Genomic DNA, 12,200 nt, shown 5'->3' on the forward strand with positions numbered 1-12,200 from the left:
GTACTGTGAAAATTCCCATACAATTAATTACAGGTATGTACAACTAAAATAAAATTCTACAGCACAGTAGCTTTACAATTGCCAGTGCAATTTATGTCTATATCAAACAAGAACGCTCTGAAGGGGCTGAGAAAACGAAGTACAAAAACCAGAGGTTACGTGTAAAGCTACCTGTCGTGAGTGAGATGAGATAAATAAGATGCAATGTTAAATTTTTGATGTGCCTTCTTCTCTGGTAATACTCAGAGCTCTACTGGAAAGCACAAAATCTGACAACCGAGTCGATCTTCCCAGAACATATTTTTATAGCAAATTGGGCTCAACACATTTTTATTGCCAAGTTAAAAAGAGCAAACGAGAAATTTAACAGAATTATAAGAGAAATATACCCATAAAGCAGGAAAAGGAAGAAAAAAAGAAAACGCAGAGGAAAGCTATGACAAGAACTGTGATTAAAAAAAAGGTACCTTCACGTATTTTCCCCCCCCATCAGCCATTTTTACCTCAATCTTACTTTCCTCTATATACACGTATAAATGGCCTTGTAACTTTAAATCGCACAGCTAGATTTCAATAAATGGTATATAACAAAATGGTGCAAAGGAGAAAAATCAATTTGCTATATCAAAGCTAAAAATGAAATAACTTAAATGGAAAAGTTCTGTCTGTAAACACTTAGGTCCTGTTTAGATTATTTAGGCAACATCTCTATCACCTTCCCTCTCTGCACACCTATTCCAATGCCCCTTCTGACTCTTGACACTCAGAAATACCTTGGTGCTAGAGCCCCCTCCGCGCTCCTACAGGATGTTGTTGTTTATCTAGTTTATCTTCAACAGTAAATATGAAAAACTAATCTGTTACTGGAAGTTATATTTACTTATTATCACTGCTTTATCAGAATTCCACAAAAACTGATCAAAAAAACAGGGGCAAGAGTTACAGCAGAATGCTGGTGGTGTCTCAGCAGAAGAGACCTCCAGCCACTTCAGGACATCAAGATGCAGTTAACTTCCATACAATCTAGGTGTACTTGGCAATCACTGAGCCACCCATTTGTGCAGGTTTGACTACGATCTTGTTCTTGGTCTTCATGATAATTTCAAGCTGTTTGATTTGGGGTTATAAAGTGGTAATTATTATTCGCCATGCAGTCATGCCCAAGATATGACAACAGCACTGTTGCTGTGCATGCAATACGAGATCATCTTTGCTCCACAGATCCTCCAAGCTTAAGTTTCAATATATTCTGGGAATGTAATTTTTTTGGTTTGGTTTGGTTTTGTCAGTGAGTAACCAATATAATACATATTCTTGCCTCTCTAAGGAACCTGGACAGTCACCTGACAGCAGATGACTGCTAGAAAAAAAGAGATTCATTTCTGAATCACTTAGCCAAGCACAGTGACAAGCACTTGAGCATTTTTCACTCTGGATTAATGAAGAAAAAGCTGACTATGTACAAGGTTAAAGCCTGGCTCCCTAGAAGGGAAATGTGGCATCTAGCTCTGAAAAAACGACATCTTTTAGCTGTTGCTGGGAACAAATCCCACCTGTGTTAAGAAAACCCCTATAGGAAATAATTGCACTTTTACTTATTATTTTTCATTGTTATTGGAAACCTCCTACTATAGCTTTATTCCTTAAGGCTGAAACTAGAAACTACCACAGATTTTACTTATTATTCACGGTCAGTCACAACCTCAGTCAAAAACTCATGTTAAAATCTCATACCATGTCTAAGCACAAACATATATTATAGTTAAGTCATATGTTGATCAACTGTTTTGCACAATGCCATTCATTATTTTTTAAATTATTATTTATGTATTTATTTTTTACAAGAACACCCATAAGGCTCTGTTAGAATAGACGTCTCAGACTGCTAAATGCTGGGCAAACATATGAATATATTAATTAGTGTGCAGGATTAATATAGGCCCCCAAACCTGCAATTAGATGGAACCATTTTGGCTCCAAGAATTACAAAGAAAGTTCTCTTTCGTCATCTGCACAGAAATATGAAATCCTGGCACCAGTGAAGTCCCTCAGAGGGAAGTTTTGCCACAGACCACAATACAGTTGCCTCCAGATATTTTATCAAAGATTTTATCGTACCTTGCAGGCCTGAAATACCGAATGCTTTCAGACAAACTTTCATTATGTTGGAGAACAGAATTCGGTCTTCATTTTATGAAGTATAGCTTAGTTATTTGCCCATACTGTTTATACAAGAGTGAGTCTATATATCTAATTTTTAATAAAAACATAGCATATAAGTGCTTCAGTCTCTAAACAGGCAATTAAGCAAGTAGAAACTCCTGTCAATCTGAACAACTAATGAGATGGTTCCTCATACATCTGAAAGTGTGTTTATTCAAGCTGCAGTAGGACTTGCTTGATTCGTGCTATACTATGCTAGACACCCCATAAGTCAAACACACATGAAAATCTAGCACTCTCAGCCCACTTCTCAGCAATGATTTACTACCAGAGTCCTGGGATTCGATCTCATATTTCTACTTTTCATTATTTTTTCAATTACATCTGCATAATACTATACTACATTAACATAAGGTATAATAATTAAACCTGAGCATTCGCAATATGCTAAGGCAGGTGAAGGGTTTTTGAAGTGAATGGCTGAAGTTAGGCTTTTGTGCATACACAAATTCTTGAGCTTGCAGCTCTGCAAGTGCAGAATACTTCATTCGAGTCTGACAAAACACTTGTTATGCGCTCAAAGTCAGGCATTCACCTCCTAAGTGAGCATTAGGTGCTTAATGTTAATCATGTGCTTAAGTGCACATGATCTGAACCTGTAGCACGATGATTTTCAAAAAACCATCAAAGTGTACTTGTTTCCACTGACTTGTCCTGACTTCCAAGTCTAATGTTAAGCACCTTTAAAACTGAATATTTTGCAGTGCGCTATCCTTGCAAAAAGAAGGCCACCACAAAACAGCAAGCTCTCTCTAACTGCAGCAGCACTGAGCCAGTCTGCATGGCCCAAAGAAAAAGCTGTTGCAGATGCTCAAATGAATAGCGGATTTAATGGCTGCTCTGATTCATCCTAACACGGAGTTCAGAAATGCCACCTGCTGACAGAAGCCAAAGAGATTCTAGTATAAATAGCAGTTCTGTTACAAGTTCAGATTAATTTGGCTATGTATTAATAGCACACCCACAAACAAAAAAAAGTTTGAGTCCCTAACTCCTCCTCCTCTCAGTCCTCAATTCATTTTTGCGGGGGCTCCCTGTTATTTTACGTTTCTAGTGCCCACTTTAAACTTACAAAGCAGGTTAGCTGAGCAGGTCTCTTTCTTGCTGGATTTTGTTTAACGTGCTGTTACAGCACTCCGCGTAACAGCTGTCTGTGCCATATGATTACTTCTTTGTCGAAAGTGTAACATGTGGAAACTGTACCGAAACGTTAGCTGCTTTGATACCTATGAAGAGGAACGAGCTTTTGCATTACAACAAGACAACGCATTTTTTGAACAACTTAAAGTAACAAAAATCAGAATCTGAACCATATTAGTTTCCAGCATGCCCGTTAGTCTATTTCCATGCCCAGTTCCAATGGCTGGTTACTATTGTGTTTTTGATTGCTATTACCAGCAAACAATGGGTGATTTTCTTTCAAATTTTGTATTCTTGGAAAAGAAAAGGGAATAGATTCAAGAGACGGCCCTCGGGATTCCTTCATGAGTTATCCAAGAAGGCAAATGCTATACAGCAGAATTATAGGAACGATATCTCATGTCATTAAGATAACATTATTTGAGATAACAAGGTTTATTGGGAAAACTCATAAACTGCCACACAGTGCTGCTTTGCTTCCCCAAAATCACAGCTCCCACAACAGACAGGTCCTTAATGAACCAGAAGCAAGGTGGCTCCTTACAGATTAATTTCTGAGTCTCGACTGCCTTTGGCAGGAGGAGAAAGGAGATCTTTAGTTGTAATACGCAGACTTTCCTCCCCTGTAAATTGGTCACCCATAGAGAAAACAATGAAGCACTAAATTATTTCATCAGTAGCAAGAACACTGTTTAATACAAGAAGTAAGCTGTAATTTTTGGTCACTGTTTTGCCAGTAGCTGCATTTGAATCTTGAACAAAATTCAGCTGAATAAGAGAAAAGTTTAATAGTCTGAGCTATAAGAATCTATTAATTTTATTGAATAAAAGTTTATATATGCACTATTTTAATCTTAGAAGATATTCCCTAATGATGTAAATGAGACATGATTCTCTCTATTTTGCTAATTAAATCTACAAACACAAACATTTTAAAAATCATTGCAGATATTTAAGAATGAGGTCATACTAGGTATCAAAAGTACTTCTAATTACACCAGGCTCTGAAAATACACACTAGGTGAAGACTGACTTTTTTTTGATTGAAAATATATTGAATTTCACTTTCTGTCTTTTAATCACGTTATATAAAGCCATGGTTCACCACTGGTATGACTTACTAGAAAAAAATTCACACATTTCACATGATATATTCTAACTGGCTGAAACAATGCAGCTTCAGGATTACTGACACAGCTACAAAGTGGTCTTGATTTCGGTTTCAGAATATGCTCTATATATCTAAAAACTACTCAGTTACTATAGATGTACTAAATCATAATTCAAATAGTATCGTCAGATGGTAAATGCAATGGTTTCTACATCAATAGTACTAACTTGAAAGCCTCAGTCATCGTTTTTTTAAGTCTTAAAATATTGCTGTACTGAATTTTTAGGCATATTTGATTATAATATCACTGTTTAGATCTTAGATTCCTTTAAGGTTAAGGCCAATCCTACAAAGTATTTTTAACTCCAAATTAAAATTAATTATTACCCTAATGTTTTACTAGAAAGAAAAAAAAAGCGATTGAAAAGTTAGGTATTTTCTGTGGGTAGAAAATGGGGTCACTTTTGTAAATACTGAGATTGGGCTAGTGGACATTGCAAAGAAGTGTGCCATATTAAGGAAAGATAAAATTTTTTCAAATGCAGCCAATCAGAAATGACTGCACAAATATGACTCCCCAGAAAGGCATTTATCCTAATTAATAAGATAAACCAATAGTCAGTCACCTACTTAAATGACAGCTGCAAATCAAAATGGGACTTGCCAATTCTCTCATGGGGTCAGCTATGACCACCCATGAAAACTTCACTCTTTCATCTCCTTTACAAGTGGAAGGACTGACAGACAGCCGCAGCTATTCCAGCCAACCATAGCATCCTCAATGGTTGCTGCCAGGACTGGCTGCCATCCGCTGCCCAACACGATCAGGCAGTAAGTAGGTCTATAAACCTCTTGAAACAGCATAAATGTTATAACTTGTAATCTGTTAAAATCAAAATAACAGGAAAGGAGGTCTGAGAGCCAGTTTCTTCAGAGCAAGCTGCAATGCTAATTATGAGGTTTTCAAATATTGCAGCTTTATTTTGAGGGTGGGCAAGACTTAGGGTTGAGCCATTAAAAAGCCAGTTGGTAGTATTAAACTCTTGCTTTAGGATTTATAAGGACAAAAATTCACTCCAGGCTGAAATTTACTATTCCAGGCCTGGAATCATTTAAAAAAAAAAAAGTTGCCATAAATATGGAAGAAAAAAACCAAACAAACACAAAACAGTGGTTTCAGATGATTCTTGGCACTCTTTCAGTGCAAAAGTGGCTTCTCTTTTTTTCTCTCCTTTTTTTTTTTTTTTTTTAAAGTCTGAGACTCATTACTATGAATTACTTTTGTAACTAAAATTGAGAACAGGTTATTTTAATAATGAATTACCAACCAGTTCCTATCACTGAATATTTTTTAAAGCTTTTCAGTATGAAGAGATATCATAGTTTTCAAAAGAATGTCAATGCTCTGACTTACACACAAAAGCCAGGAAGTTAGGGGTGGAAATTTCATTTGTGAGCCACACAGATGTATGAAAACATTAAAAAAATTAACAGCGTATGTTAAAAATGCAATGTCAGCCCCATTTTTATCCATAACTAGACTTCATTAATTTTGCGGGTTTAAAATTGACGTTTAAAAATAAAGGCAACATAAGTTTTTGTGAATTAATTGAGTGCTCCTTAAATAAAGGGATATTTCAATGTTTGCAGACTGTTAACATCTTTCCAAAACAAGCTATCTGCTGGTGCTACTTAGTGGTATTTCCCTGTCACCCTAAGGAGTCTGTACTGCTGATGGACACCATTTCTTTCGCTAAATCCTGCCTGCGAATTCTAACCAGAGCATTTAAGCCTACTAAACAAAGTCTCCTGGGAGACACTATTGTTAAAACAAAAACTGGAACAAATTTTTAAAGTGAACTTTCTGCAATTAATTAGTGGATGCAGGTCTTAAGAAGAAGAGAAAACTTGTTAAGGAGAAGGAACAAAAAGCCAAATGTAAGCAGAGAGCACATGCCAGTCACCCCTGAGGGAACAGAGGGGAGGTATAGAAAATTAACTGCTGCATTTCTACTTCCCACCAAAACCACAAATGGGCCATTTCAGGGGACCAACATATACACAGTCTGCAGATAAATACATCTCTTGCTCATTACCTGAGAAGAGCCCTAAAGAGCACACTACTTTGCTGAATATTTCTGCTTTTACATGAATCATCTCATTTACGCAGAAGGTGCTATACATACACATGCACCATCTGCAGTGTGTCTGTGTGTCAGCTTGGAAGCTGCTGAACTCCGTCTGCGAATTCGGCCCATAGTCTTTTGGCATGGATTTTTACTGCAAAACTTAACAAACATTCTCTGCAGCCAAACCACCTTGAACTGTTTCTTATCAGATTTCACAAGCTAAGTGGGTTCGAGTCTGGTCAATCTATGGATAAGAGATCATTACATGAAATTGCGCTTTGCTGAAAAACAACAACAGTCACTTAACGGCATCAGGAAACGGCGGGACTTAGCTGTAAGGATGTGCACAGAGGCGAATGGAATTCAGGTAGCTCCTGGCTTCACTGAAGATAAGACTTCCACACCTAGCAAAACCAAGACAAGCAGCATACCTACAGGGAGGACACTACATAGAAAATGGGGCTCAAAAGATTAGTGAGGTTCCTGCTTTTTATCTGGAACAAGAATGGCAAACAGCCATATAGGACAGACACTCTCTGCTGAGGTACATGCATGTTTGTGAGCCATCTCACGAGCCTGTAAGGCGTGCTTTCTCTCTGGCATCTGAAGTGGCACCATCTTGGAGTTACACCTGGTGCAGTAACAGTAATGCCAGGAGCACTGCTGAAGTTTGGTACCCTAACAAAGTATTGAACAAATGAGATGAGAGATAATAAAAGAGAAACTGCCATTCTGAATGTTTCATTAATAAATTGGGCCAAAGCAATCCCATTTATTTTATTTTTTTGACAAAGTATAGGTTTAAATGAAGATGAGGACAACAATTATATTTGGATTATAACAAATACGTAACATCAACCCAAATGACACCCTTTCAGGCAACCTAAGGAAAAATAGCCTCTTTATTTTCTAAAGTTACCACAACAGACATGTTCACCTGTATTCAAAGACGAGTTAACGAGAGCTTTCTCACAGTACAAATCAAACAGGATCGCACAGAAGGAATACAGTGACATTCCTCATTCTCACTGGATGCAGTGGAGGGTATGCCTGTAGGGCTTGAAAGTTATGTAGGCACTCCGAGGCTGAAACGCAGAACGATTTACATGTTCTAAATTGTTTCCCTGAAACAGATCTTGCCTAACTATCCTTGGTTTTATCACCTTGCTAGTCGACTGCCATATATACTTACACTTGGGAGAAAAATTCACATCAGCCAGTAACAGACGTGTGAGCTGCCTATCTAAAATTAGCGTGCTGGCCTTCCTGGGCTCCCTCTGCAGGCACTGCACCGACAGAAAGAGAAACTCAGCCGCCGCAGGACTCGGAGCTCCTCATCTTTGTAAGTTATAACTGTCACAGAGAACAAAATCCTATGCCAAGCAAACACTACGAAAAATTCTGTAGTGACCAGAAAAATCTCAATGCTTATTTTAGGTCCAGAAAAACTTTTAAGATGACAAAAATGGAAATTCTGAGGTGAGGCTGCTGAAATGCAACTCAGCTGACAGTTAATTAAAAAAAAAAAAAAATCTTCAAGAAAGAACATACAGTTTTTGCTACCAGGCTATTACAAACCCTAACCTTGGAACAGGGAACTTGGAACAGAGGGTGCAGAAAGTGGAAGCTGGTATTATTTATAACCTGGCAGGCAGGACTCCCAGAAACTGTTAGCCAAAACAAGCTGATTCTCCTAGCTACAGGTAGAACAATGTTGTGAGTAACTTAAAAAGTTCAGTAGACAGATTTAGGCTTTTTTTCTTCACTGTTTGATGGAACAAGTTTCAAAGAGTACATCAGTAACCAATGTTCCTGACAGATGTGCAAAGTTATACTACCTGACCACATAATGAATTAGCCTTCCCAGGAGGAGCTGTACAAAAAGTAAAACAAAAGAAAGCAGAAATTCCTTGACATCTGTAGGACGTCAAGGAAATGAATCAGTTTGTTTCAAATAGGAGATAATTAAGAAAATCCTACCTCTAAAATTTTCTGTATTACATTAGGACTTTATCATTTAGCTGTTCTCAACATGCTTCCCTTTTTCATACCCAGGCACACACTGAACAGCAAATTAATTTCAGAACTTCCAGACAGAGTGTCACAAGGACCACTACAATTTTTCCACTTAATTATTAATATTAAAACATTAAATAGCTTATATAGAACACACAGCATAGCAATTTATCGAAGTAGGGATGTTCACGTGATTTCCTACTAAGAAGAGTACACTGAGCCTATTTGTTGCAGAACAGAATAGATGTTCAGGAGATATTGGTATTTATTCTGAAGTGTATCAGAATTATCTGACAAGATCTCTACCCAATGTAAATCAGACTGACTTGAGCCAAGAGATCTCCTTCAGCACAGCAAGCAATTTTCAGTTTCTCTAATGAGTGCAAAAAAATTCCCAGGAATTTTATAGCTGGGTAAACCCCTGGAATACTTGTTTTTGAAGAAAATACAGATCACTTCTTTCATATATTACTTTTTTTTGAACATAGTTTCCTAATGAAAGTCATGACTATATGATGACAGCAGCTGAACATTCCTCCCTGTCTACTCATTTACTTATGAATTCAACTCCTCTCAAAAACAAACAAAAAAGAAAAAAGAGGAAGGAGGCAAGGGGGGAGATCCCGACCACTTTTACTTGTATCTTAAACTGGCACTGTACCATGTGCAGAGCTCTCCTACTGATACATCAGGGATCTTTTGCACATTTGGTGTTTCTAGTAAGGTGAGTTTCCTTGTGTAATAATTTCAGCTATGATTTTTAAAGTTAGTGTCCTTCTCTGCTTTAGCAAAGAGTTTGGAAACAAATGCCCAAACACATTTTACAGATTGCAAACCAAATGCAAATAAAAAAGCCCAAAGCTTTCCTGTTTTATTTTTAGGGGTTGTTCTTCCCAATGCCTCAGTATGTCTATTGTTCTCCAAATGCCACGTAGCAAAATTTCTAGTTTATTTGGGATAAACCAAACAGTTGGTGCTTACCTGTAGGAGTACTACTGCGAAACGATGAGGAGGGAGTGATTGGAGGGGTGACTGGAGGAGTAAGGCTTCCACTGCTGTGGCGAGGTGGAGTAGATACATTCCCACGGGACACTGTGCTTGACAAAGTCAAAGAGAGTTTCGGCTGAATCTTTTTCTTCAAAGACTCCTGCTCACGTCGAGCTGCATCAGTCATAAATCTAGAACAAGGACAATAATGAGGATGAGAGGCTTGAAACACTGTCCATGAGCAAGCTTTAGGTAAAGTATTTTTCACCCTCAGTGAACAAATGGAGCTTCAAACTCAGCCATGACAAGTTCCTCTGCAACACGCACATTTTCAAGACTACAAACTTCTCCATCAACAGCTTTATTCCAGTGTTCAAGATCTGGGCCATTTGCTTCTGATTTCAACAGAACTTAACATTAGACATCTGCATCATTTGCAAACACACAAGTTTTTTTCAAACTCCAACCAGAGACTGGAGCATTGCATACAATAATATAATAACTATACTCAGTCCTTTACAATAACTACACTCTATCCTTCTGTGAAAAAGTAGCTGAGTAGCTATAATGGAGAAAAACCATAGGGGCAAATCCATTGAATCCGAAGGTCAAAGATTGTATGAATTAGATTGCATAGATATATAATTTCTAACTTAGGATAATTACATCATTTTTCTAAACATTTTAGACAACATTGCCTGATGTAAAAGATGTCAAATTAAATTGCAATTCCTCAAACCAGAGTTCCCAACTCTTGAAAAGCAAATGAGTTCTCTCTGTAGAGCTTGGGTACATGCTTCTGAAGGCCTAATACAAGTCAAGGTTCATCTCTGTGGGATGTCGAGAGGGAATTCCACCAGCACCACGCAAGATGTGCGCTGGTAGTGCAGTAATTCCAGCAGTGCAACTTTTTGCATGGGACCACTCACTCACAATAAAAGTAGCTTTTTTTGCTTTTATTCTGATTTCTTCCAAAAAAGAAAAATTGAAGTGAAAAAGACCACTTTTATTCCAAGTGCCTACACAGAGTTATACCAGAACATCTGATAACGGCATTATGCTGACATTCAAAGCACCACTGCTGGCACTTGTATTAACCCTCACTTGAAAGGACTGGGGTTTCCCCCCACCATGGGATCTCTGCAACTCAGACTTCATGCACTTAGCATTCAGGCAGTATTTTAATCCTTTGTCTTTCCCCTCTAATCATAAGGAGCCATCTTGAAGGATTCCTAAAAAGACAGGCTAAAGTAAATGACCTTGTCCATACAGTCCTCTGTCCTTCACGCCAAATTACAAACTACGCCTGTCAGTGAGTAAAACAATACACACTAGCGCATGATAGAGAATAAGAAGTTACACCCAGACATTTGCCTGACCAGGTTGGACAGAGTAAGCCAGGTTTTAGCCAAGACACAAGCTTTAATGAGCTCTGGCAACGTTGGCAAACCATGAAGGGTGCATTCAGAGAGGTGAGAACATGGTGCAGCCAGTATGCTGCACTTACCTCGGAGCCAGCTGTCACCCAGAAACTCACATTTGCAATCCACTAAGGAAACAGAATGACAAAAACTACCAGCAATTATTTGTATTGGACTAAGCAAGGGTGACCTGGCTTTCTTTCAATAGTCACACTCTCCTCAGAGGAGCCTAGGAAAGAGAAAGAGGCAGACTCAGGCATGGAAGTGGCCACAGAGAACAAGTCTGTGGAGGAACTATTGAAGATGCTGAGTTGTCGTATTGGGTGTAGGTGGCAAGGTTTTGGTAGTGGAGTGGGCTGCAAGGCAAGAAGAGAGCAGGGTCTGCCTCGTGCCAGCCACGGCTGTTTTCACGTGCTCCCCAAGAGACTCACCACATGACACAGCTGAGCCCGTCAGCGAAGCTGGTGGCACCTCAATGAAAACTTATTTAAGGAAGGGCAGAAAATGCTGGAGGGAGAGAGGAGGAGGGAATAACAGAGGGAATGAGAGAGTAACAATGTCAGAGGAGTAGGAGGTGCTGCATGGTGGAGAGCAGGTACGCCCCTGAGGCACTGCAGCCTGTGGGTGACCAACTGCAAAGCACAGGACGAGAGTGACGAACAAGGGGGCACAGAGAGCAACTGCTACAACCTGACCCCAACCTCTGCAGCACTTGTTGCCTCAGCGAAGGCACTGAGTGTGGCACTTATGGAGAGACCTCTGAGAAAAACCAGCTCCTGTGGAACAGTAAGGACTGCAGAGGGAAGGGCGAAAGAAAAAAATGGTTTAGGCATCTGTGTGAAATACGAAAGAAAAATTTGGCCTAGATATATAAAAGCTCTTTTTCAAACCAGATTTGTGTATTTTAACACAGCCTGAAAACACTGTGGCATAAAATTTTAAGTACCATTAAAGCAATAAAGATGTATCCTGAAAGCAAGATAAAGATGCATCATGAAAGCATTAATAGGTGAATCTCTGCCATGATACGTAACATCAACACACAATCCGCAGACTTTAATAAACAGGTATATAACATGACAGCTTATCTTCTTTGAACAGAGACAATACATCACGTCAAACCCAGATATGGCATTTTTATGAAGTTAATATTTAAAAAGCAGATATCCATAG

General features: G+C 38.6%; 1 protein-coding gene across 1 annotated transcript in view; it reads right to left on the reverse strand.

Moving 5' to 3' along the window:
* The window catches only part of JAZF1 (JAZF zinc finger 1), a 192,067-nt gene that overhangs the window by 17,205 nt on the left and 162,662 nt on the right, over nucleotides 1-12,200 (reverse strand). Inside the window, exon 3 of the mRNA XM_086614972.1 lies at nucleotides 9,601-9,797. Within this exon, the coding sequence (XP_086471098.1) occupies nucleotides 9,601-9,797 (197 nt within the window). The remainder of the gene's footprint in view (nucleotides 1-9,600; nucleotides 9,798-12,200) is intronic.

The sequence above is a fragment of the Tauraco erythrolophus genome, chromosome 7, assembly GCF_009769465.1.
Source record: "Tauraco erythrolophus isolate bTauEry1 chromosome 7, bTauEry1.pri, whole genome shotgun sequence".
In the NCBI taxonomy this organism is placed as follows: domain Eukaryota; kingdom Metazoa; phylum Chordata; class Aves; order Musophagiformes; family Musophagidae; genus Tauraco; species Tauraco erythrolophus.